Below are 27,867 nucleotides of genomic sequence, written 5' to 3' on the forward strand. Positions count from 1 at the left end.
GCACACTGTTAGTTTTCAAACATTTGTTTATTGTTTATAAACATTCCTCTGTGTCGTTCACATCGCTAGTGTTTTACATAGATCTTCTATCTGTGGCTGTTTCTTTTGTCTTGGGTTTTTTTTTCTTTTGTAGGGGGGTAGTACTGGTTGTGGCGAATTCTGGGATCCCTTCGGCTCACCTGCGTTTCCAGACAGCCGTGCACAGGGGTCAGAGTTCACCGGAGTGTGTGTGGGTGTGTGTGTGTGTGTTTTGTTAAATTCTTTTGCCTCGGAAATAAAATGCTATGCTTGTCTTGCAATACAGTTGCACATTAGTGTGTATATATAGTGACGTATTTGGGTGGTCCAAACCAGCCACTTCCATTATTTCAAAGAAATCAGTAATGCACTCTAGTAATTTTCCATAACGTATCCCAGCTGCGCAGCATTCGTTTATCTTTGGCAGCGCAGCCGTTCTTGTAAACATCCTAAAGCCTGACCTAAGCAGATTTGACTGCCCTCTTTCAACGCTACCTAATCTTAAGAACCCAAGAGCGAGGCTCTCCCGAAATACAAATATTGTTCAAATACTGAGGCTTCTCCTCAATCCAATTTGCATTTGATTTTTAGTCTTAAGCTGAGATCCAAAGAATAAAGTCGTGAAACTATTTCTCCTAAAAACTATTTTTTATTTCTTGGCGTTGTCCTTAGTCAACTGACGGGACATTAGTTCGACTCATAAATAAAACAACAATTTTACTGGCGCAGTCGGTAGGATACAAAAGTATCCGAAAAAAAAAGAACCTTCGAGTGGAAAATAAGTTAAATTTTATAGTCCAGTGCTCGAAACATCTCCCAAAATAAATTCGTGAAAACTCTTCAACTTGGATTATAATTCCAATTCGGTTATCCAATAATAAGTGGAAGTGAAATACGAAACAAAAATATTAAGTCCAAAGGCAACTAAGTTTTAAAACCAACATATAAAAATAAAAAATTAAAACAATATAGAATTTTAATAATACAACACAAAAATTTACAAAACAAAAAAAAACAAACAAGTGAAACTAGAAAGCTTAAAAATAATAATAACATTGAATCCGAAACAAAACAAAAAAATAAAACACAAAAGTTAAAAATTTTACAATAAAAATGTCACAACCAATTATTGCGCTGAGCGACATAAACCTTGCCGAAGCCCGTCGGCAGCTTAAAGACATTATGCCATTCAAGGGTGATCCAGAAACCCTTCACACCTTTATCAGCAGAGTGGATTACGTAATTTCGCTCTACCAAACAAATGATGTCCGACAACAGAGGATTCTACTGGGAGCCATCGAAAGGAACTTGGACGGACAAATTACACGATCTTTGGGACTTCCGAACATCGAAGATTGGCCTACCCTTAAAGCAAGACTCATCGCGGAATTTAAAATTCAAACACCAAACTACAAACTTCTGGAGAACTTCAGGGAGACACCATACAGAGGAAGCCTAAGAGCATTCTGCGAAGAAGCGGAGAGACGACGTCAATTACTAATTTCGAAACTACACCTGGAAGGTAACCAATCGGATTTTCTTATTTATATTCAGGGTATTAAAGAATCTATTAAGATACTGATAAGGAAACTACCAATACAATTATTCACTATTTTAGCCCATCACGATATTACAGACTTAAGATCCTTAATTACCATTGCACAAAATGAGGGAATTTATGAAGAACACATTAATTTTGAATTTTATGAAAAACCAGAATATCGTAATAAAAATTCAAATTCTAACCAGAATTCGAAAACACAAAAATTCAATACAAATGTTCAAACTCAAAATCGACCAAGTTACTCACAATATTCCCAACCCTTCCAACCTAATTTTAATCAATACATTCAACCATTTAGACCTAGCTATACACAGCAGATAACTAACAACCCACCCATGTGGCACGCACCTAATTATTTCAGACCCAACCAATACATAAACCCACAACCCATTATTCAAAAAAATCATTTCCAACAATATCCCAACAAAGCCCAATTTCCCCAAACAACGCATTTTAGAGGAAATACATACCCTCGACTACAACAACCCTCTACATATAAAAATACTAACTTCCCGATTACTAAACGACTAAGACCATCGGACAGTGAACAAACTAAAATGTCTATTGACGAAATTAGATTCCAAGACGCGCATGAATTCGAACAAGTCCAACCTAATTATTACGAGCAACAGTATTTTAACCAAAATCAATACAATCCGTATCAAAATCATAGCTTCATTAATGAAGGGCAACAACAAGTCCAATCTGTACAAATTAATAACAAACAAAACCAAAATAATTCTGAACTAAACGAAAATTTTCGGTTAACAGCCCCGGAAAATACGAATACATAAAAATAGTATACAAAGGGCGCTCATACAAATGCCTTCTAGACACAGGATCAACAATTAATATGATCAATGAAAATATATTTTGTCTTCCCATTCAAAATAGTAGATGTGAAGTTTTAACATCAAATGGCCCTATTACCTTGAACGACTTGATTATGTTACCCAGAAATAGTATTTTCAAAAAAACCGAACCATTTTATGTGCACAGATTTTCTAATAATTACGATATGCTAATTGGCAGAAAATTGTTGAAAAATGCTCAATCAGTTATTAATTACAAAAATGATACAGTTACCCTTTTTGATCAAACATACAAATTAATTACTTCAGAATCCGAAAGAAACCAAAATTTGTATATCCAAAGGACACCAGAATCAATTGCAAGCTCAGATCAGGAATCAATAAAAAAATTAGATTTTTCACAGTTTCGATTAGATCACCTAAATCAGGAGGAAACTTTTAAGTTAAAAGGCTTGTTAAATAAATTTAGAAATCTTGAATATAAGGAGGGAGAGAAATTAACATTTACAAATACAATTAAACACGTACTAAATACAACACATAACTCCCCAATTTATTCGAAACAATACCCACTTGCGCAAACACACGAAATCGAAGTAGAAAACCAAGTACAGGAAATGCTGAATCAGGGATTAATTAGGGAAAGTAATTCTCCATACAATAGTCCTACTTGGGTCGTACCAAAGAAACCGGATGCTTCTGGCGTAAATAAGTACAGGGTAGTAATTGATTATAGAAAGCTAAATGAAATAACCATACCTGACAGATATCCAATTCCAAATATGGACGAAATTCTTGGCAAACTGGGTAAATGCCAATATTTTACAACGATCGATCTGGCAAAGGGATTTCATCAAATAGAAATGGACGAAGAATCAATTTCTAAAACTGCATTCTCCACAAAAAGCGGTCATTACGAATACCTTCGAATGCCATTTGGCCTTAGGAATGCACCCGCTACTTTTCAAAGGTGCATGAATAATATCCTTCGACCGTTGCTTAACAAACACTGTTTGGTGTATCTGGATGATATTATAATTTTTTCAACATCCCTTACAGAACATTTAAATTCAATACAATTAGTTTTTACAAAGCTTGCAGATGCAAATTTAAAATTGCAACTAGACAAATGTGAGTTCTTAAAAAAGGAAGCTAACTTTCTTGGTCACATAGTTACCCCTGATGGTATTAAACCAAATCCTATTAAAGTTAAAGCCATAGTTTCATACCCAATTCCGACAAAAGTAAAAGAGATAAGAGCTTTCCTTGGATTAACAGGTTATTATCGCAAATTTATTCCAAATTACGCAGACATAGCAAAACCCATGACCAGCTGCTTAAAAAAAGGAGCAAAGATAGATACACAAAAACTTGAGTACATAGAGGCATTCGAAAAACTTAAGGCTTTGATAATTCGTGACCCAATTTTACAATTACCTGATTTTGAAAAGAAATTTGTTTTAACCACAGATGCAAGTAACTTGGCCCTCGGGGCTGTCCTTTCTCAAAACGGTCATCCTATATCTTTTATTAGTAGAACACTTAACGATCACGAATTAAATTACAGTGCTATCGAAAAAGAATTACTTGCCATAGTTTGGGCCACAAAAACTTTTCGACATTATTTACTAGGACGACAATTTCTCATTGCCAGTGACCATCAACCTCTTAGATGGCTTCATAACTTAAAGGAACCGAATGCTAAGTTAGAAAGATGGAGAGTTAGATTAAGCGAATACCAATTTAAAATAGATTATATTAAAGGGAAAGAAAATTCAGTTGCCGATGCATTATCAAGAATTAAAATTGAAGAAAATCATCATAGTGAAGCTACTCAACATAGTGCAGAAGAGGACAATAGCAACCTTATTCATTTAACAGAAAAACCAATAAATTATTTCAAAAAACAAATAATCTTTATTAAATCCGATAAAAATAAAGTAGAGCATTCAAAAATATTCGGTAACTCCATTACCACAATTCAATATGATGTAATGACACTTGAAAAGGCCAAACAAATTTTACTCGATCACTTTATCCATAGAAACATTACCATTTATATTGAGAGCGATGTAGATTTTGAAATTATTCAAAGAGCACACATAGAAATTGTTAATACCACCTACACAAAAGTAATTCGCAGTCTTTTCCTATTAAAGAACGTTGGTTCATACGCCGAATTCAAAGAAATCATACTTCAATCACATGAAAAACTTTTACACCCTGGTATACAGAAAATGACAAAATTAAATTATTAAAGGCAGACAGAGACGGAGCTTTCTCCAGTTTAGCTTTAAAGCGATGGCTTGAAGAAGAAGAAGTCGAATTACAGCTCAATACAGCAAAAAACGGGGTAGCAGACGTCGAAAGATTACACAAAACAATAAATGAAAAAATTCGTATAATCAATTCATCTGATGATGAAGAAGTAAAATTAAGCAAGATAGAAACAATCCTCTACACATACAACCATAAAATTAAACATGACACTACTGGACAGACACCTGCTCAAATTTTCTTATACGCTGGGCATCCCATATTAGACACTCAAAAAATTAAAGAGAAGAAAATAGACAAAATAAATGAAGACAGACAGGAATTTAAACTCTCAATTTCACAGGCACCTGGTACCCGATAACACTATTGTTTATACTGATCACAGCTGTTCATGGACAACAAATTCAAATTAATAATATTGACACCAACCACGGATATCTCCTTTTTTCTGATAAGCCAGTACAGATACCATCCTCCTTTGAACATCACTCCTTAAAAATCAATTTAACTAAAATAGACATCGTGGTTGACTATTTTGAGCAAAGACTACGAACCGATTACCATGCACCCCAGATCAATTTTTTATACAATAAAATAAAAAGAGAACTAGCCGGAATAACCCTGAAACATAGAAACAAACGGGGTCTTATTAACATTGTGGGTTCAGGTTTTAAATACCTATTTGGAACACTAGATGAAAATGATCGAGTCGAAATACAGAAAAAACTTGAAATCAACGTCCATAACTCAGTAAAATTACATGAACTCAACGACGCCATACGATTGATAAATGACGGAATGCAAAAAATACAGAATTATGAAAATAACCACACCATCATTGACAGTCTTTTGTTCGAACTAATGCAGTTTACGGAATACATAGAAGATTTGGAAATGGCTATGCAGCTTTCCAGACTTGGACTGTTTAACCCCAAATTACTAAACTACGACAAACTTGAAAATGTGAACAGCCAAAACATTTTGAACATTAAAACATCCACTTGGATTAACTACAATGATAACCAAGTATTAATCATATCCCACATACCCATTTACCTTTCACTAATAAGCACAATTAAAATAATTCCTTACCCAGACTCCAACGGCTATCAGCTAGATTACACAGACACACAATCATATTTTGAAAAAGAAAATAAAGTTTATAATACCGAAAATAAAGAAGTAAAAAATGAATGTGTCACCAATATTATTAAACACTTAAATCCAATTTGTAATTTTAAGCCAGTACACACGAACGAAATAATAAAATACATAGAACCAAACACAATTGTAACCTGGAACTTAACCCAAACAATTCTTAACCAAAATTGCCAAAATTCAATTAATAAAATAAAAATAGAAGGAAACAAAATGATAAGAGTAACGCAATGCAAAATAGAAATCAATAATATAATTTTAAGTGAAAATCTGTTAGAACCAGAAATAGATTTGACACCACTATACACACCACTTAATATAACAAAAATAAAAATTGTAAAACACAACGACATTGTTGAGATGATTTCAGAGAACAATATTACACTTTACATACAAATGATCATTGTAATAATCGCACTAATTTTGTTGTACTCATATTTAAGATATGTATCATTTAAACCATTTATGATGCTGTATGCAAAACTTAAAATAAGAAAAAATCAAAATCAAAACACACCACAACAAACAGAAATAGAAGAAACTCCATTTCCCACACTATATCCATCAATCCCAGCCCAAGTATAGGCTTCTCTTTAAGGGAAGGGGAGTGACGTATTTGGGTGGTCCAAACCAGCCACTTCCATTATTTCAAAGAAATCAGTAATGCACTCTAGTAATTTTCCATAACGTATCCCAGCTGCGCAGCATTCGTTTATCTTTGGCAGCGCAGCCGTTCTTGTAAACATCCTAAAGCCTGACCTAAGCAGATTTGACTGCCCTCTTTCAACGCTACCTAATCTTAAGAACCCAAGAGCGAGGCTCTCCCGAAATACAAATATTGTTCAAATACTGAGGCTTCTCCTCAATCCAATTTGCATTTGATTTTTAGTCTTAAGCTGAGATCCAAAGAATAAAGTCGTGAAACTATTTCTCCTAAAAACTATTTTTTATTTCTTGGCGTTGTCCTTAGTCAACTGACGGGACATTAGTTCGACTCATAAATAAAACAACAATTTTACTATATATATATATATATATGCAGTTTATTCAGTAATATTCTTCATTAGCTTGCAAATCGCTGCTTGCAGAGCCTCAATTTAAGATTCGTTTGGTAATAGTATTTAAAACATATACATATTACTATCATATATGGGTTTGCTTTAGTGTTACTCTTTGTTTTGCCATATAGTAAATATAATTTATTTAAAATTCAAAAACAGCTATAAACAGTTTATCGTAAACAACAAAACTCCGGAAAGAGTCATAAAATGATATCCGCGAGTGTAAGTGCTGGATGAGTTTCTGTACGTGTAGGTATATATGTATAGGTATATATGTATGTTGGTATATAGCGTCTGGATCTGAACCGAAGGATGGATAGCTCCTGGGAAATGTACTCGTGGACCTTATGTCCTGGTGTATATATATGTATGCATATCGCTCGGTTATGTTGATACCTATGTAGTATGTATGTATATGCCGTATGCTGTGTTCATACTATGCGGTGCTGTCGATGGTTATGTATAATGTGGGTGCCCTCCTCTACTCTCCTCTCCTCTCCTCATCTCCTCCGATCACTGGGTATATAAAACGATCCTATCAGAGGGCTTATCTTCTGCACTATTTATGTATGTATGTATGCATGTTCGTATCTATGCATATAATGCGCACGCAAGGTGGCCATATTAACTCATATCAACATCAAACATTGTCCTATATCTTGGGTCTGTTCAACCTATAACGCATATTTCTATATCTTGTATCTTTGTATCTTTACTTGCTACTCGATCGTTCCCTCAGGTGCGCTCTATATGTATACTAAACCGATTCCGCGAAGTATATATCTCACGGATTATCCCAGTGGAATCGGATTGTGGCTATGGTGAAGGGTAGGATGATCGATACTGATCTTTTGATCTGCCTCGATAGTGAGTCCTAGATGCGGTTTATGCTCTTGTCTGGTTGCTAAATGCATAATGCCTGATTTACCTCGAATATAAATTACATACATATACATATCTAGGAAATAAAAGTACATGGACTGCTACTTAGATTGTTTTTCAATTTTTGTTTTTATTTTCATTATTAATCTCTGGCCTATTTTAGTATCTTATTTACTTTAACTTCCTTTCCTCTACTGATTTGTGCTTTCGTGATGGGCTATGCGTTGCATTCTGCTTGCTTTGAGAACGTTTTCGAAAATAATAAAATATATAATATAGTACATTCATGTGTTCGACTTGCTTTTGGTCAGTTCGTGGGTGTTTTCTCATGTGTGGTTGCTCTCATGTGTGTGTGTGTGGTGTTTGGTGTGTATGTACATGTCTTTTTGGGCTAACACTTGCACTTGGTTTCGCTCAGTGTAACGCTGTGTTCGTATTAGTTATACCAACTAAAAGGAAAACACAAATAAAAGTTTTGCTTTTGTTTTGTTTAATATTTATATATAGGTGTATATATAATTTGTTTTATTCACTTTCTCAGTTTTAATTTAAATCAATAATCAACATCATTTTATATAATTTCATATAATTTGTTTAATATGCAAGTATATATAGTTTGTTGTCTTTTGTTTGTTTCATTTTGTTGCTGTTGTGGTTAGGCTTCGATTTTGGTTAGTAATTTACCATTTCTTTAATACATAATACATATGTGTTTGTGGGTGTGTGTGTGTGTGTGTGAATTTTGTATCTGTGTCTTATTTTGCTGTTTTTGGGCTTGAGATAATTTACAGTAATTATTTGGAAAAGCAAAGTTATTTATTTTTATTGAACAATACTCGTAATAAGTTGCATAACTTGTTCTTCCTGGCGTCCACGTCGTTTTGTTAAATTTAGATGAATTATATTACATAAATATTTTTGGTATTTTCTCGATTTGTAAGTTTGCATTCTTTGTTCTTTGTGTACTCCTACGCATAACTCTTCTGCTTCAGTGAACATAACTACAACTGTGTAAGTGGGTGTACAGGGGATACACAGATCCCTAACTACGCTTTATCTTTATCATTATCATTATAATATACCATTTACAGGACAAAAACATCTAATGTATTAGTTGAATTTCATTTACTTTCAATATGGAAAAAATCAGAAAATCATGGCTCACTGTTAATCCTTCGTCTCGAATTCGATTTCGATTTCAATATCGGATTATAAATAATGGAATGCTCGGCTCTCGAGCGATTAGTTAGCTTAATTAGCTAGTTTGTGTTTTAGGTAGGTAGAAGAGTTTTTGCTGCCGCCGCTTTTCCATATTAAAAATCCCAAATTCTTAGTAGGCTTGTGCAGCTAGGAGCACAAGTTTATATAAATGTATATTGTTTAGATGTCATATACTTGAATATAATATAAATAGTAATAACTATTATTGTTCTTAATATTTCTTTTTCTGTTTTAACATTTTGCCATAATCATTTAGTTAGTATGTATATTTTCATTAGGTCCTAATATGATTTCTAAATCAGGGAATGTGATAAAGTCGGAAACGAGTAAAACGACTCATAGATAGTTGTACAATAGAAACCTTAATATTCGAGAAGAAGAAGCTACCGAACAAAAAATCTGAATTCGAACGAAAATTCAAAGCTAACCGAGGGATAAACTTATCGGAAATGGAAACCTTTCCCAAACTGAGCCATATTTCTACTAAGTTAGCGTAAATCAAGTTGTTCGAACTAAATGAATATTCCAATCTGATCCATTGTGCAAAATGTTCGATATTTTCTTTAAGTTTAAACTGATGATATATTCCGTTGAAATCACGCTTCAAAGTTTAACTTTTGTTATTTGCTTTTGGTTTTCGGTTTCCTTTTTGGTTTCCCCTCTACTTATTCGTCTGATTCTGTTAGGTCGTTATACATAATATTTATATATAATATATATTTTATGATTTCCCTTCCGTCCTCATGTTAATATGTCTGCCATGTTCACTTCGTTTAAACACACACATAGATTAATACTTACACAGTTAAGTACGTAATGCTCAATAAACATAATAAATAATTTACATAACAGTTTAAGTTGCCTTTACGTTCTTGTTTTGCTTGCTTGTTTGTTTATATATTCATTAGTCAGTAATATTATTCACTAGTAATCTTTCAACGATTGAAAAACAAATTTAAAACCGGAAAGATCCCTTTAATCATTGCACTAAGTTAAAAACGAAAGTAAACTTAACCTTTAAAAATCATACTCTCGCGGTCATCCGTTAAATAGTTTGAGTATATAGAGTTTTGCATTTAATAAGAACATACTCGTAAATTTCATAGTTTGGGACAACAACAAATTCATAGATCTCGGAATGAATTCATGTGTGGATTTATATGTAAAATCGATCGAACTATTTGGGATTCCGGCCAGTGAAAGGGACACATTGCACATTGCTTTCTATATAGGATTTCATAGCTTTCACTTCGCTTTGCTTTCGCAACCAATGAGATATAACTTAGACACCTATGGTATTACTTAATCGGCATTTTGTGTGTTCCAGTATGTTTATGTTGAGATAACTGCATAGATGAACAATTTTTGCATTAACTACGATATTTCGCTGATTGTTGCTTGTCGTTTCGGGTGAGGAGGATCGTTTTGTAGCTGATGATGATGCATTCGATTTCAATGTCTGACGGTTCGCGTACATGTTCTTTGGTTACATTTATACGTTTGATAGATGTGCTGTAAGTCTGTCAACGATGAGATCGAGTGGAGAGGTTAGTTCTTGAGTTCATGGATCGTAAGTTGAGGTTTCCAGATTCCAGTGGTTAGAAACCATCCTTAAAGGTGTCTGAAAGTATGCAGTGAAAGGGCAATCCACTTACAAGTTATTGTTGCATACTTTCAGACACCTAGGATATTTGTTTTCTTTTCTTTTTTATATCACTCACCTGCATTTGGTTATCCATGTTGCCGCCTTACTTCATGTTCTTCAGGATCTCGTCGGTCTCCTCGGGATCCTTGAGGGTGTGCCACTGGGCGATGGGCCGGCGGGGCGAGGCCAACATGTCCGACCAGTGACGCAGCTCGGTTCCGGTGCCCATGCAGCCAAGTATGCAGCGGCCGATGGGTTCGGAGGTGCCAATACGATCGTAGTCCACGACGGTCACAACGAGACAGATTTTCTGTGCGCGATTTGGAGGAAGAGGGTTCAAGGAAAGGAACGGCATTAGTAGGGATATTCTGGATGCGGCTACTTTCGATTCGGTCTATATCTCTTTTGAACGGGAGGGGGCTTCGCTTTTGAGTTGAAGAACTTTTCGGTATTTCGATATACGTGTTCTGTTTGGGTTTCAAGTTGTTTTTTTTTTTTGGGGGATTGAAGTGGGAACTGTTGTTCGCTAACAGGCAGACACTACGAATGCTGTACTGGGAAGCAGGTTATAGACAGAGGTTTTCGGCACTACGTGGAATATTTTCGGCTTTTGAGTGCTGTATATTAGTTATAGTGCAGGCTAGATTTAATCGTGGAGATCGTCGGGTGGAATACTTCCAGTTTGCACAAGCACTTTCGATTTGGGTTTAACATCTAAAGGGCGTTCAAGCATTACAAAAAGCTCCTTCGGCGAGGAATTTGCTTGCTGTGGAGTAGTATTCCCTTATGGTGTTCATATTTTTTTTGATTGTGAATTAACAAGCAGATCATGCAAATGTCTAAGGCTAAGAATGAGTAGCTTAAAATAATAAATGTTGATAACGAAACTCAAGAAATTCCTAAAAGCTTTTGATTTGCGTAAGGTGAGAAGCATATGAAGATGTCGGCAGATTCGGATTTATGTAGGGACGAGAATATATATGTTATCTCGCCACCTTTAACCTCGGGGACTAATGAACAAATTACTTTTCTCGATACTTGATAGCAGACACTTAAGCTGTGGCAAAAAGAAAAATGTTCATTAAATACGTGTAAACGAAAATGTATAATATTCAATCCCATTCGTCGTTCTTTGGTAATTGGTCATGGCATGGGGGTCCTACTTATAGACAGGGGGCTAACTCTTCGACTAGCACACGTAACGTAACCGTAACAGAGTTCTCCCCGTTTTCCAGATCGCTTGGCTATATGTTGGTTTGATTGGTATGATTGGTATTCATGGTGATACGCTATACTTCTCTGTGTTGGCATTTGGGTATTTATTCTGTGTAAACTGTATTTGTACTGTAGCTGTTGTGGTGCGATTGGTATTCGATATTCAAATCAGAAGACAGTGTCAAAATAATGTACCCACTGCGATTTGGTTGCTGCGTGGTGCATTATTGACGCCGCTGGTATAGGAGTTTGCGATAGTTTGTATTATGGAAAGAGTAGTTTAAGTTGGTATTCGAATTTGTATTAGGTTGTATTCACTGTAGTTCTCTGGAGTGAGCGTAGTGTGTGTAAGGCTCGTGCTTGGCTGCATTCTTGCGTTTATGCTTTTCTGCTCGACTGCTTGGACGCTAATGCTTTATGCTTTTTATGCTTATGCTTTTCTGCTTGGCTGCTTTTTGCTCGGTTGCGAGCGAAGCGGGCACACTACGGCTTGCTCTCCATTCAAAATGTCATCTAAGACGGTGTGTGAATTGGGGCAACTAGATTGCCGGAGTTTACGGATTCCTAAGCCACTAGGCATGCCTGATTGTCATTGCTTTACCGCTTGCCAGATTGTCTTCAAATCGATCATTACACATTTAACAACTAAAACATAAACCAAATCAGCTGGGCTAAGCACACATCGAGGCTGTTTAAAACTCAAATTCAGAACAGAAATCAGATTCCACAAAAATTTCTCAAAGACTACACAAACAAAGGCAACAAACTAAAATATTTGCTAAATTTGTTGGGCTTTCAGTTTCCGTTTTGCATATTTACAATAGTAAATCAGGGATTATCAAACATAAAAGAAGCTCGAACAAATTTTGGTTAAAATTACAACATTTAACATTGAATACTTTTTTTTTTGTTTTTTTAGGGGATTTTTGATAGAACACAAAGATTGATTAAGTTAGTTTTTGGGGGAAGTTTAGATATCTTTATGGGTAATACGAAGATTGGTCTCTAAAAGTGTTCGGTTGTTTGGTTCAGAGTTTGGTGTTGTTGTCGCTTGTTTCGGAATACAAGTATTCAATATATGGATATATATATATATATACGGTATATATGTAGTATAATTAACAACAACGATTGCACGTAAGTAGGCTAGTGTGTGTTTAGAGGGAGGTTGGGTACTCAAAACTCGGTTTGGTTTGGTTTCTTTGGTAGATAGTTCAGAAGAGGACAGTAGTAACAGTAGTAACAGTAATAGTAGTAGTAGTAGTAGGTAGTTTGTATAGGCAGTAGGCAGTAGTAGTATAGTAGTAGAGTAGTAGTAGTTGTGGTATTTATAGGATAGTATAATACATTCTCGCATACTTGTATTTGTTCAAATGGTACTTCAAATGAGAACGACTCATTATAGTAAGGGTTGAGGGTGCATTTTTTGATACTTGTCTTCTTCTTTTTCAAACGTTTGCCATTTTGCATGATTGCAATTTTCACATATGGATCTATAATATTGGAAAGAATTGAAAGAAAGAAAAAGAAAACATTTTCGTTTTATAACAAAGTAAAATTTCAACAATAATCTGATTAACACATCATATTTGATTTTTTTTTTTTATCTTTTGCTTTACACACATATAAGTAATGTACACCAAAAACATTGAATAATTATGTACTTGTTATATATAGAGTAGATCAATTTTTACTTTGCAAACACAAAAACAAATTAAAAGTCGAACGAGAAAACAAGAAACAGGCCAAAGTGTAAATGTTTAATAAAACAAAAACGTCAATACATATAAAAAAAAAATACGTTGGGCGCCACAAAAATATCGAAAGATTTGAAACCACTCAAAAAAAAGTACCTAAAAGTATGCAGTGAATATTTTCCAACTTCATACTTTTTGAAACTTTTCGAATTGTTTTCAAATTCTCGCAGATTTTTTGGAACACAACTGAAAGTGTAATTTTTACTTTGGCTTGCTGGCTTTTTGAAAATCATTTAAAGTTCACATCAATCACTGATTGTACCATAGTTGAACATTTTGGAACTCAGCAACCTGTTAAACTCAAGGCATTGCTTCAAATTATAATTTATACGAAAAACTCATTCGCTTCGTTACTCGAATTACTTGTTACCGATTATTGTTGGAGCATTTAAAAAAAAACACACTTGAAAATGTTCTGTTGTTTGTAAAAGCCTAGAAGAACTTTAAATTGTTTTGGATATATTCGGCGGCAACGCTTTTCATTCAGCATCTGGCATCTGGACCCGAAATGATGTCGAGTGTTTGAGTTACAAAAAAATTGTACAGATTACATGCAAAAGTGAAGCTAAGCAAGCGATTTTCGGCCATTTGATTGGCTTGATTGGCATAGAGCTTAAAGTCGAATTTGGTTTTCTATTGGTTTGCCAGGCATAGGAAAAAACTGTGCGAATATTTCGGGATGGAAACGCTGCCGCACCGTAAATATATCCACTGATTAATGATAAAATTGATATTTTAGCGTACGCGAATTGGGCTAAATACGGTAAGATATGCAAGTTGATAAATTGGCGCTAATTGATAGTAGAAAAGTAGTTGGAATAAAAGTAGTATCTCTTTGCTCTCATTGATTTCGCTTTTTTGTTACAACAGCAAACGTTGCCTTGCCGTTTGCCACGTCTGAAGAAGTTAGTACGAGTATATATAGATATATTGTAAATGAAAGTAAAAGTATGCCACAAAACCGAAAATAAAACGAACAACGTACGTCACACACTTAGCTAAAATTACAAAACACAGAAAGCAACAAAGTCGCGGACAGAACCGACGCAGGTCCAACAAAATCTCATCTCAGGACCCCGATCGGCCCCGCCCACGATTTGGTATAACGCCACATTACCAGACAATCCGCCCACGTCCATCTTCTTCAAGTTCTTGGCCTCTAGGATGACGACGGTTAGCTTTCCGGCGGTCGGCACGTAGCGCAGCGAGAAGCAGATATCTCCCAGCTTTTCCTGTGTGGCGATATCCGGAGAAATGGAACGGAAACGGAAATGGGTTAGTGGGGTTCGATCGTGCGATTCAGTGGTCTTGCATCAAACAACATGTCACACAGACTCTATTGGTACGATTACATATACATATCCATTTCAAAGTATATAGGGGTTAATATTTATATAGGGTTTTTGGTCGCCCGTCTTTTGCATTACGAGTATTATAAATACTTATGCAATATACATTGTTCAATTCACTTGGCCCATTAGCAATGACTTTAAATTAACTACCAGTTAAAACTCGATTTTGATTCTTTTCGAAAATGGTGCCAAGGATGGGAAAGTGAGCCACATATGGTTAAGAAATTGTATTTTTTTTTTTATGTGGAGCTTTCACTTAGTTATTTAGTTTTTAGCCACCCAATGATATATATCGGTTAAACAAACGACGAACTAAGCTTTAATCGAGATATACGGTTGCAAAGTAACAAGTATATATAGAATAACCAAGAATATTCGATTATACACGTGGTAAGTAGGGCAAATCAAATACACTCGGATAAGTTCAAGTTAATGGATTTTTCGGGGTGGGGTGAACAGTACGGTAGTTATACGAGAACTTTAGTTCTTAATTATATCTTATTGACATAAAACGAAAACGCCACAAATAAGTACATCAAACATTTACTGCACGTCTTAGAGCTTCGATTTTGTTAAGTGTAAGTATAAACCTATTGAGATGTTTTTCAGGGGAAAGAGTATATCCAAAAAGAAAACTAAAGAAACCAATGCAAAGTACTCAACTGAAAGTAAACTCGTTGATATTGTTCAAGTGTTTTTTTTTTTTCGTTGTTTTTAGGGGCTTGTGTCTTCTCCGTTTTGTATTGATAACTTTACCAAAACTTACAGTTTCACTTCTGATTAGTATGTTATCTAATATGTTCTATTTTCTTTACTTCATGTTTGTCTTATGAAAACACCCAGCTCAAAACCGACTGCACAAAATGCAAAAATATGTTGGTTTTCAAAAAATGTTCTTAAAAAACTACTGAGAATAGAAAAATACAGAGACAGAGAGATAAGAAGATAAGAAGTTGAAATCAGGCATAGTTGAACCGATTTGTATGTACATTTTTAGAGACTAGCTCTAGTAGGACTTGTTTTTGGAGGAAGATCGCAATGAATAAGAAGTTAAAAATGTACATGATAATTATATATATATATATATATATGTTTATATTACAAATGAAAAATCTATCTAGATATGCAGTACGGCTAATAGTTATAACACATATAGGACCCTAGGCTGGTTCGAACCGCTTGCAGTGGTGGGATATATGTAGATTTTACTTCGATTTCTGGGTGTTATAACACAAACCAATCCGATGCCAATTCCTTGATCACTTCTCCAAGGGCCAAACTAACCCGGGAAAACGAAACTGTATTTGTTGAACTATAAATGCTTAGCTATGGGAAGTGTGGTTGTGTGTTATTTGGATTAGTTAAAAAAGTTTCAAGACAGAGACAGAGAGCGAGCGAGCGAGACAGAGACAGAGAGCGAGCGAGCGAGCGTTATAGAGAATTGATAGAGTTTTTTAAATCGGAGTCACTTACCGCAACTTTCTAGGGACTTAAATATTTTGATTCTCTGAATTCGATTCAAGTTCAGTTATCATTTGTGATTTTTTTTTTTTTTTTGGGTGCCTTTCGAAATATTCTTTGTTAAATGTTTGGTGAATGTCTCATGGAAACAAAAAGGTCCATAATCGAAACCGAAAGTAATCGAAGATAATCGAACAAAATATCGAAATTGGAAAACAAGATTATTGAGCATTGTTTTTTTGTATTTGACTGTCATCGAAGCTCTGCTTACACATTACAGTACACAATCAAGTTATGCAACTCAAAACATAAGTACAGTACACACACATCGGGCGAGACAGCGACAGAGAGCTAAACACAAAAGTTAAGACTTAAATAAGCGTTTTTTACGTATGTATGTATATAATATGCAATTCGTTTTTCGACTGCTCCAATGGATTGATTGGCTCTCGATTTGGATTATACGATTTAATTTGGCAGCTCGAACAGAATTTGAACACAAACACAACGAACAGAACTTTGAACACATTTATGACGACAACAACCAAAGCAAATAACGATAATTATGAATCTTCGTTCCTTCGATCGTATACTTACATGGATTTTTGGGCATGTTTCAGGTTTCGGATTGATTTCCCCATGGCATGAGTCAAAAATTTCGAGTACAGTTTGGAAATTTCGAGTTTTCGAATTTTGTGATTACAGATTTGGATTTGTTTTTGATTTGTTTTTTTTTTTTTTTTTTTTTTTTTTGATTTTTTAGCGATACGTTCAAAAATAATTAAAGAGAAAAATGAAGAGCGTATTAAAAATCATTGAATTCCATTTCCAGTAGAATTTTGATAAGTTTCAATGTGGTTTTTGCAAATTTCGTATAGTTTTGTAACCAATCAATGGTCGCATGTCCGTGTTCAATGTTTTCGTGTGGATTTCTAATACTTAGTGTGAGTTATATATCGGTATAAAGTCGTAAGCAAAAGGAAAGGCATGCAGTAGAGTAAAAATTGTTCAGAATGATATATTTGCAGTGTTTCTAAGCTAACTGTAAGTAAGTTTTAATATTCATAGTAGGAAAAGTTACAGTATTAGTCTGGTAATAAAGCTTATGCCTATTTTTTGTGGCATAATGGTATTGGGCCAGGCTTAAGCATTCGCTGGATTTAACTTGGCTTAGATGTTGACTTCTCGCAAGACCACCTAAATATTGGAAAATAAATAATAATGTCAGTGAAATAAAAAGAAAATATAATATCTAAGCAAGTCCTGGTGGATTTATGGATCATAAATCGGAAAGCTTGTCTAGTAAAAATATTTCATTAAAATCCAGCAAGTGCCTTCCCTTTCGGCTTACCGAAAAGATTCGATCAGACAATACCATTTGTTTTTCTGGCATTCACAGGCGAAAAATTAAAGCTGTTTTCCATCTCTGAAATTGTATCTTTTATCTTGTATCTGTGTGCGTGTTTGTTGAATTGTGTGTGAGTATCTGTACATGGTTTTGTGTGTGTTTCTGTGTATCTGTGTGATAGATTTCTAGAGCATTCATTCCATCATTTGACCAATTCAATGTAATCAATGCAAATATTTTACAACATTTTCATTTATTTATATAACTTATCGTTTGTTACTTCAGAGAATTTCTTCTGTGCGTTTTAGAGTGTGTGTGTGTGTGTATTTGAGTTTGTGAGTTTAACAGAGAAAAAGAGAGCGTGTGAGTTTCGGGTATGTTTGGATAGTAAAAGTTTGACAGACTTTATGCAAATAACTGGGGTGCAAAAGTTGGTTACTACTGTAAGAAAGATATGCAAAAGTTTTCAGTATTTTTGACGTTTAATTGTTCCAATCCAAGTGCAAACAAAAAATGTGTGAGTAGTGTAGTTTTGGGGAAAAGATTGAGCAACTAAACAATTCGATCAGCATGGTCAATACGTGACAAAGGATAATTGGCCCGAAATCGGGCGAAAAGTTTTTGGGGAAATGGAGAAGGTTCGAAGTTCGGGGGCGGCGGGGAAAATCAGTCAACCATGCTGATTTACTTTAGCTTTTTTTATGCCACAGGTTTTCTCAACAAATTAATATTGCAGTGTGATCATTTGCATATGGAAATGTGAAAACATTTGTCATTTTGATTATTCGGTTGCAAACAAGACAGCCCAAACATAGATAAATCGCTTATATTAATACAAAAATTCAACTACAATATTAATGATGCGAGAAAGTATGCAGACGCAACAGTATAGTTATTGGATATATCGTATAAGGAAATATAGAAGAGACAGAGAAAAGTCACAGAACAATCGCTCAAGACCAAATTGATTGATTATCGTGGGAAATGGCTATTGAAGATTCGCTTGGTTAGTTGTGGTTAGATGCATTTGGTTATTGTAATCGTAGTAGACGAGGCTTTTGTGTACAAGAGCGACAGTTCACAGATTATATAATTTTGTAAGAGGGAAAATCATAAACTCATATGGTGTATGCAAAGGTGTTAGAGGAATCTCGGTTTTGGTTTTTGGTTTAAGTAAGAATTGAAAGCATGTTTTTGTATTTACCTTCTACAAAAGTTCAAGAAAACAAGAGTTTATATGTTTCGAAATCAATTTTTTTTGGTTTGTTTCAGAGGGGGGAATTGGAGAAAGAGAAATTTAGAGTTTAATTTTTTTTTTTGTAATAGTTGTTGGTGTCGTTTGAGGGCTTTCAATAAAAAATTAAAAAAAACTGTCAGGGAGCGTGGGGAAAAATCAAAGGACCAGTGCCATTTGATTTACCCCCCCGCTTGCTGTTGGTTTTCTTTGTTGAGTATTGCTTATTTAAATGGTAAGATAATTTCTTTGATTTATTTATATTTGCATTTTGAACTGGGTGTGTAAAAAAGTTTCGTTTGAGACTCGAACAACTTTTGCTTGTCTGTTCCGCGAAGTTTTCATTGTTGTTTGTTGATATTGTATCTGTTTTGGAAAGTTTTCACTGTAATTGTCTTTGTTCCCTGCCCTTAAAAGTACTTCTGGGGAGGGGGCTCGGGGATGGGTTCGTTGACTTAAAAAACAAATATCAGTGGGTGTCTGCTGTATTTTCATATTTTTTGGTCGTGGCTGAAGTTCGAATGCAAAATACACACAAAACACAATCATCGTACTATATAGTAAGTAGGTGTTCGAGATTACAGAACAGAAGTCAACAAATATCACACGATTTCAGTGTCGGCCTGCTTTCGGCTCCAAAAACTTAGATCATTATAAACGAACGCATAAGAAAAATCATAAGGTTCGAATCATAAGAGTACGAAAGACAGATCTCAACTGATGTTCTTGAGTTGGATATAAAAACACACTTAGAGGCACATCGAGTTGTATATAGTACGAGTATATAGACAGAGAGAGAGAGTTACGGATAGCTTGGATAGTACTGGTGACCCCGACGTGGACCCCGGCCCAGCTCTACATACCTGTCCGCCCTCTCCTTCAACGCTGACCAGGTCGCGCCACTCCTCGATTGTCTGCGCCAGATCGATGGTGCACAGCGGCACCTTCACCTCGCCGATCTGGTCGTGCTTCGAGAAGCGATCGAAGTCGAAAATGGCAAACACGAGCGTCTTGTTCATGGCATCGGCGTAGGGCAAACTCTGTAACATTATAACAAAAAAATAATGATGATATCGTTCTGTAAATCTGAGAAAATTGCTTAAAAGGGATATTTCTTTTCAGCACTTGTATGAAAAGTAGCCAATCTCACCTTAAAGGTGAACGTCTCGTTGAAGACCGGACTCAGTGTCTTGCGGTGCACCTTGGTCTCGAACTTCTTCTTCTTGTCGGGCAGCAAGTACACCTTGACATAGGGATCCGAGGTACCGCCCATATCCAGGGCGGGAAGCTCCTCGGCTTGGATCACCGTCACGGCCAAACTGTTGGAGTTGAAATCGTATTCCAGCTAAAAGAGAGAGAGATTCGAAAGGCGGCAACAACAGGGGTTTTTGGTTTTGGACCAAAAAGAGACAATGGAAAATAGTATATTAGTACTGTGGCAAAAGGATATGCTTGTTTAATATGTCAATATGTATGTAAGTGCCAAGATCTAATTGATTAGGTTTCACACAAGGAAAGATTCCCCGCTGAATGGTAAAATTTCGGGATTTTGGATATTGAAACTAGCTATTAGAACCGAATTTAATTTGCCCAAGAATATGACCCAGTGGAAACGGAATTTTGTTCAGTGTACGTGAAACATTATAAAGGAAGTTGTTACAGTATTCATTGAGTTTATATTGTCCTCTCTGTGAGTGTGCTCCCCGTGTCTAGAACATCAACTCTGCCCACACTTATGGTACACCTATCTGAGTTACGTTTGGTTAGTTTCGTATGCTGGAAATTAGGCCTGCTGTGTGGTTGGGTCCTGGGGAATACGGGGATTGGGAATTGGGAGACCTACCTTGAAGTTGAGGCGCCCCAGCTTCTGCTCGCTCTGCTTGTCCTCCTCGTCACCCTCCTCGGCATTTTCGGTGAGTTCCTCCATATCAGGCTGAACCTATGACATACCAGAACCCAATAACTACTAAGATTTAATGGCGCGTCAGACACTTACTTTCTCCTTGTACGCCGATCCCAACAACTGTACCGACTTCATGTCGACACCCTTCTTACCCTTTCCATCTTTGGTTCTTCGCTTCTTCAGGAATCTCCGCACACAGAAGAAGATTATACCAAAGACGACGAGGAACACGAGTATGATGATGGCCACCACGCCCCATGTGGGCAGCCCCGTGCGCTCCGCGATCACCTCGGTGACCACTTCGCCGACATGCTCGATCTTTTTGATCACCGGCACTGCGGTGGTGGTGGATTCTGTACGAATAATAACTAAATAAATATATTGTTTAAATATATAAATCCGTTTGGACTTACCCTGAGCCTCTGTGGTAGCACTCCGTGTTGTTGATTCCACCTGTGCGATTCTTTGACTGGCCGCTTCCGCCGCCTTCTCGGCGAGCACCTCCTGCTCCTGCCTGTCCACTTCACGGAATTTGGAGTGATGTGTTTCTTCCAGCTTCTGGTCCACGGACTCCAGATCCGCTGCCGGCTCAGACGCTGGCGCTGGTTCCGCTTCCGGTTTGGCGTCCGTTTCCGATTTTGCATTTGGCGGCATTTTGTTTTGCTGTGTTGTTGCTGCAAAGTGAAAATTTAATGAGTAGCTGAACGTAAATGGATATTAATGATGCGTGTGTTTAATTTCCGGGCTGTCGCCGGCTTAAAAATAGCGCTAAACTCGAGTGTGGCTACAAAGAAATCCCACAAAAGTCGTTAGCAATTTCTCCTACACTCGCATCCTTGAAACACTAGAAATGCGCTGACGGCGTCATCTAAAACGGGCTGTTGGGTGGTGGTGGCAGTGGCACCAAACGCACCAAGTAAAAGTGCTTATCCTTAGCCACCAAGGGCACGCACTCCCAAAGCCACCCAACCAGCCACCCATCCACATATACATATATATATACATATATATGTGTTTCTACAATGGCACCCACGCAAAACGCTTTGAACGGCTGGGATCCCCCCTTACGATTTTGCTCAGTTTTTTCCCATTTCGCTCACTTTCTCCTTTAATTGAATTCATTAATATTAACACCGAGCTGCTGGTTCTGTTCTCCAGCTGCTTTTTGTAGTCGCTCGTTTTGAATTTTCCGCATTTTACTTCATTTCGTTTACTTTAACAACTTGAGTCGTATTAATTATGGACGGCGGATGGCTGCTTGAGTTGGGTGCTTGGCTCCTCTTTTCCTTTTTGTCAGACATCCTTTGACCCTGAACTGCCATTGTTGCAGAGACGGACTCCTGGGACTTTGGGAGCTTGGGGGTTGCCCCAGTGGAAAATATACGCGGGTACTTATGTCTCGCTGATTGGCAATTTCTTCTCTCATTTGAAGACTGCAATTTGGGTAATCCATCAAAAGTTGAACGACACATGTCAGCCGAAAGAATACTAAAAGTCGAATTTCATTGGAATATTATTGGTTCACTTAAATCTGAACAGCAGAATATGAAATTTATTCACGAGGAATCCTATTGTCAAATTGATTTTATGTTAAATGATATTCCAAGTCCGCTATCCATTGTTTGTTCACCTTTTGTTTGCATCTCATTGTTTCCATAAAGCATCTCGTGAGCCAAAGATAACTTAATATGTCACCAAAACCACTTATCCTCTCAGCCAGAAAGAAAGAAAAGCAAACTGTGTGTGTAGAGCAATTTAAAGCCAAAATGACTGGAAAGCGATGCTTCTCCTATGGCTTTTCTCTTGTTTACTTTGCAAATGACGTCAAAGGACATCCATACCCTGAAACACGCTAACACACACCAACGGAAAATGGAAAAGAACTCGGAAAACTCGAAAAAACTCGGCAAGCCGCTTAAATGAAAAGCCTGAAGGCAGCTTTGTTTATTTGGCCCCATAAATATGCTTAAAATTCAAAAGTTGTGGATGCCACGCGGGTGGAAAATTTAGATGCAAACTCTGTGTTTGCTCAACATACAATACAATTTGCATGAATAATGTGCGAAATTAAGTTATGCGGGTTAATTGCCTTCTAGGCAAACGCAATTTGCGATTTAATTCAGTTTTGGGTCGAAAAAGGCATCTTTAAAATCGATAAAATTAAGCTAAACATATTTTTCAAATAAAAAGGCATGCATCATGGCTTAAGTAATGAAAACTAATTATAGAAATATTTCTTATATATAATTTTTACCTGTATAACTTAATCACATACTTATTTGATGTCCATACCTCACAGTTAAACTAGAGCGACTAAATAAAAGTACTGCTGCTGGACTAATATACATACATGTTCTTATCACGAATTTAATGAAATTGTTTACTTTTCACCAATTTTGCATATGAATAATAAACAGCTGTCTCTTTTCTCCGCTTATCGCTTTCTTAAATGAGTTTTTGCCAGCTCATCTCGTATTTCGCGAAGATTAAACTTAAGACAGACAATTTCTCTGTAAATTATTTAAGAGTGCACAATTGATAAACATCATAACTTTAACATGATCAATATAAATTTTAAATGTTGTCCTACTTTTAAATGCACTAACTTATTTTACTTTTTAGAATGAGCGACCACGACTCTTGGCCACTTGAGGACAAAAAGGAAAATTACCGAGAAATAAATAAATTTAAATGCATCTAGGACAAGTTGTGCGGCACAGAAGCTGCCTGGAAATGACTCCTTGAGATGGAGGAAGGGGAAAACCAGTCATGTGGCAGCAAAAAGTGGAAAGCTGGGAGATGTCACGATTTCCGTGTGATTCCCTGACAAATTGCGTTGCAGCCCAGTGGCAGATAAATAAAATGGATAAACAAGGGCTTTCTACCCTCCGAAAGACTCATCCATAATAAATGTGGACGCAACAATCAGAAACACCTAGCTACCGAAAGTTGCCCGGAAAATGGCAATCACCCAAAGGTGGACCACTTTGTTATTCATATTTTATTTATGCACCAAAAAATCTCATGCTGAATTATGTTTCCTGGCATAAGGGGCCGAAAAACCCGCAAGAAAAAGAACTTAACATTAATAGGAACAAGATGTGCAGCTACTGTGATTTCCAGGAAGGCACAAGAAGGTCACAAATATTGTATGCGCCAGTTGCCACACTTTTGTCATTCTGCCAGCATTTCGTGGCACTGTTTTTTTTTTTTTTTTTGCCCACGGGTCAACGGGGCGTATGGGTGTGCTGGTTATTTTGCGGTGCCCACTTGTCTGGGCACCAAGAAGTGGCAGCTAAATAACAAACTACGCAGTTCAAAACGGCTTCGTTTCGTGCTAAAGTGTAAATTATGTTTAGGGCCAAAACAGCTGCTTCCAGTATTTGTTATTGGTAGTAAGACGCTTGAGTGGTCAGTGAGTTCATTGTTGAGCACTCGATTGATGGCAAAACATTTCCAGTAACTGTCAAAAGTGCCATAAACATGAAGGAAGTACTGCTTTTGAAAGCCAGTCTCGGAAAAGTATTATAATTGAAATGAGCAAATAAAGCAAGGTACACTGAAATCTCCTAATAAGTTCCAAAAATCAGCATTCCACTTAACGTTGTAAAATTCAATTACCACTTTTGATGAACTTACTCAATATGAACAGAACTTTCGTGTCGAAGACCCTACTAAATTAATCAAAGCTCAGTTCGGAGCTCCAATTTAGGGACGATAAGAGGAATGTGTGCTTTCCTAGTAATAATTGCTACGATTTGACCTTTGGCGAAGGACCTATAAATAGGCAGCTGTCTGCTGCTTTTTCATAAATTGTGGGCGGTGGTGCAGAAAAAGCTGATAAGGGTGCGTGGGCTGCTGGGTTGGTGGCCCGGTGGGTGGTGCAATGCAGTGACAAAAAGTGGAGCACAGATAACGGCAATTGGCTGGGCATTTTAGATTAGCGCGGGGTTCGCATGGCGATAAGATAAATGGTAAAAGGATACTGCGAGTAAGCAACGAAGAACCCGAGTAAAAATAGAGTTTTCTACCGGTCTTACCATCAAGCTGTCAAAACAAATTAACATGGGATGGATTGGACAGGCAGTCATTACCCATTACCGGGTCCAAACAAACCCGCCAGCGAGCAAATGGAGCTCGCAATATGATTCGGGTTCGGATTCGGATCTATGGCAACATCTGTGGAACCCACGCACGTAATACGGGCGAATCGCGTAGAAAATGGCCAGGAGGCTCTCGAAGCTCACGAATGGGGAAACGGTTAAACTTTTTGGCGAGCCGGAGAGTGGAAAACTATGAGAGCGGAAGGATGGAAAAGCGGAAAAGCCACACATGCCCACAGCTCTCTCTCTCTCTCTCTCTTTCTGTTTCTGTTTCTGCTCTCTTTACTGCGCACATAACCCAGAGAAGGCAACAAAATAAAAACTCGGAAAATAGCAAAGGAAATAAAAAAAAAAAGAAATGAACATGAAGGAAAATCCAAGCTAGACGTTGGAGCCCGACATTGCCTCAGGCCAGAAGAATGCCTGGCGGAGAAAACCAATTTTCCACATCATTATGCTTTTCGCTTTCATTGAACAATCCGTCTCGATGTTTTCAAAATCAAATATAGACTCCGTGCAAACAATTCATTCATATTCTCGAATTTCACACAAAAGGATTTTCGGGCGACGCGAAGGGTCAAAATTACGCTGCCGTTCGGGCCAACTTGATTATTGGCAATTATGTGCGGCCTGCCGAGCTTGTTTGCAGCATTTTTATTGCTATGCTTCGGCAATGCCCTTAATAGCCTGCCCTCCGAGGAATTCCAGCCCAACTTCGGGCTGTCCAAAGCTAATTAGCGAAGAGCAGGACTAAATCAGGTTTAGTTCTTATTAGACGAAGATAAGAAAGGACACGATGAACAAGTGATGTGTGGCACTGGGCAGAGAATTTGGCAGTCTGGCAATTAATCAAGTTAATAAACCCAAAGTATTTCAGACCTTTTGGGTTTAATTGGTAAAGGAAATTCCTGCAAATTTTTGTGAATCTATTAATTAACTTGATTATTTAGATATTAATATAATTCAAGATGAATGTTAACCATGGGAAATGTTTGTATCTTAGAATAATAAGCAATCACATTTTCTCTGATAGCTTAGAGATTAGTTTTTCTTTAGCTGCAGCAACCCTTTAGTTATGTATGTTTCTCCATTCACTCTATGGACTGCCCCAAAAAGTGTGCTACGTTCTTGTAAATACCAACACTCACCCCCTAATCAGAAATGCTGCCAATGTTTCTCCTTTCCAATCAGCAATTGGGATCCAGACTAGCGTTAATAGCTCGGTCGTTTTTGGTACTTAATTCGCTTGTTTATCGTCCGCTTTATTAGTTAGGATGATGGGTTTTGAGCAGCGTTTAACGAAGCGTGACTCCTGCGAGGGGAGCGGGGAGGGTCGGCAGCAGTGGCGACTATTTGGCAGGAAGGATATGGTGATGCGGGTCCTGGCGCTTGTCGATGTATGTGTGCTGCTGCTGCTGCCTGATTTATGTTTTTGGTTTTTTGTGACTGGCTTTGGCTAGTGAGGCCGCGGCTCGCTAGTCTCACATGAATTTCGTATACTTTTTTGGATAATTTGTAATAAAATTAATTGAAATTAATTCAATTTATTTAGATTTATTTGCATATATTTTGCAGTACAAAGGATGTCAGCGGAAAGTGAGGAAGAGAGAGAGAGAGAGAGATATAGAGAGAGAGTGAGTGAGAGAGTTGAAGAGATACGCAGCGTATACGTAATAGCAAAATACAATGGTGTGCGTAAATATTGATAGAGCGAACTCGGCTTTGTGTGTGTGTCTGTGTGTTGTGTCTCCTTGCCCAAAAGAGCATGTGTGTGCGTGTTGGTGAGTGGGCAGAGAGAGACAAAAATAGAGAGAGAGAGAGAGAGTGGGAGGTTGGCAAATTCGCTTTTTCCTCGAAGAAAGCAAATTCAGGATAGAGATTTTCTTAGGGCCATTTCTTTCGTCCTTTTCAGGGCCTCTTTTGGCTTGAATTGAGCTTTCCTTTTTTCTCTCGCACTCAGACACTTCAAGTTGATAGTTAAAAATCTCATTTCAATTTTAATTTTTTATTATTTAATTATAGGGCGTTGAAGGACTGCGGATTCGGATTTTCCGAATTCACATTGATATGCTTTTTAATCCTGGCTTTCGACTGGCCTACAGCACCACAATAGTCGGGTGGGAAAAATCAATATCCCCGCAAGTGGCTCACATGCGTTTTCACTTTCAATGATAGCCCATTTTTCAGCGCTTCTTTCATCTTCGCATTGCACATTGGAATTTTCAATTAAAATTTTCTTGCTTAGCTGCCATTTTTTCTCGACATTTGCTGCGAAAAATTCTGATACACAAAAAATGTTCTCCTTTTTTGTCAGCGCGTGCTAAACACTCGCACACACACAGTCGCATACACGCACCCACACCACACACACATACACACGCGCACTATACATTTCGGGGCTTTCGATGGCCTTTTCATTTATATAACAAATTGGAAAACACTTTCAACACTTTTGCTTTGCTTTCAACCAATTCTGTTTAATTTTCATAATTTTTTCATCACATTTTTGAATGATTTTCCATGGGCATTGCCACTTTTTATGAGCCTCTAGAATTTTTCTTTCCCATTCACCTTCAGCCTAGCGCTTTGTACTTCAGCAGTCAACTTCCACGGTCGATGTTCATTCGCGTTTTGGCCCACACGCTCCAGGAGCAGCGCTGAAAAGCTTGGGCCACTCGCCAAAACGCGAGAGCGAACCGGTTGGGGCATCGATTTTGGCCGCTCGGCCAGCGGGTGAGCGGGGCGGTGTCCACCGTGGGGGGAGCTTTTGGGCAGCGGAAATCTCGGAGGGGAAGACTTTAGGCCAGCTGGACATGGCTGAGCCCCTACGTCTGTATGATATGCAAAGGAGGATAA

General features: G+C 37.1%; 1 protein-coding gene and 1 long non-coding RNA gene across 9 annotated transcripts, besides 1 other annotated feature; one reads left to right on the forward strand and one right to left on the reverse strand.

The window, feature by feature from the left end:
- Positions 1–27,653, reverse strand: Syt1 (Synaptotagmin 1). Of its 8 annotated transcripts, none has more exon segments than NM_001298639.1 (12): positions 1–327; positions 6,857–10,513; positions 10,715–10,948; positions 13,213–13,346; positions 14,728–14,842; positions 19,869–20,045; positions 20,156–20,350; positions 20,849–20,938; positions 21,002–21,261; positions 21,322–21,582; positions 26,160–26,510; positions 27,583–27,653. In NM_001298639.1, coding segments are annotated over 8 exon segments (1,419 nt in total). In that variant the 5' UTR covers positions 21,563–21,582; positions 26,160–26,510; positions 27,583–27,653; the 3' UTR covers positions 1–327; positions 6,857–10,513; positions 10,715–10,741.
- Positions 327–6,849: a mobile genetic element.
- Positions 25,506–25,995, forward strand: lncRNA:CR43821 (long non-coding RNA:CR43821). The gene has a single exon (NR_073706.1). It is a non-coding gene; the product is annotated as a long non-coding RNA:CR43821 (long non-coding RNA).
- Positions 27,654–27,867: the final 214 nt, after the last annotated feature.

This window comes from Drosophila melanogaster, chromosome 2L (genome assembly GCF_000001215.4).
Source record: "Drosophila melanogaster chromosome 2L".
NCBI classification, from domain to species: Eukaryota; Metazoa; Arthropoda; class Insecta; order Diptera; family Drosophilidae; genus Drosophila; species Drosophila melanogaster.

Excerpts from the sequence above, each read along its gene's own strand:
- Syt1 (NM_078736.3), bottom strand. The coding sequence starts at position 21,562 with ATGCCGCCAAATGCAAAATCGGAAACGGACGCCAAACCGGAAGCGGAA. Across the intron at positions 20,945-21,001 it reads GATCGGCGTACAAGGAGAAA|GTTCAGCCTGATATGGAGGA; the intron begins GTAAGTGTCTGA and ends GGTATGTCATAG. Across the intron at positions 13,347-14,727 it reads GGACGTGGGCGGATTGTCTG|ATCCATATGTGAAAATTGCA; the intron begins GTAATGTGGCGT and ends CCAATATTATAG.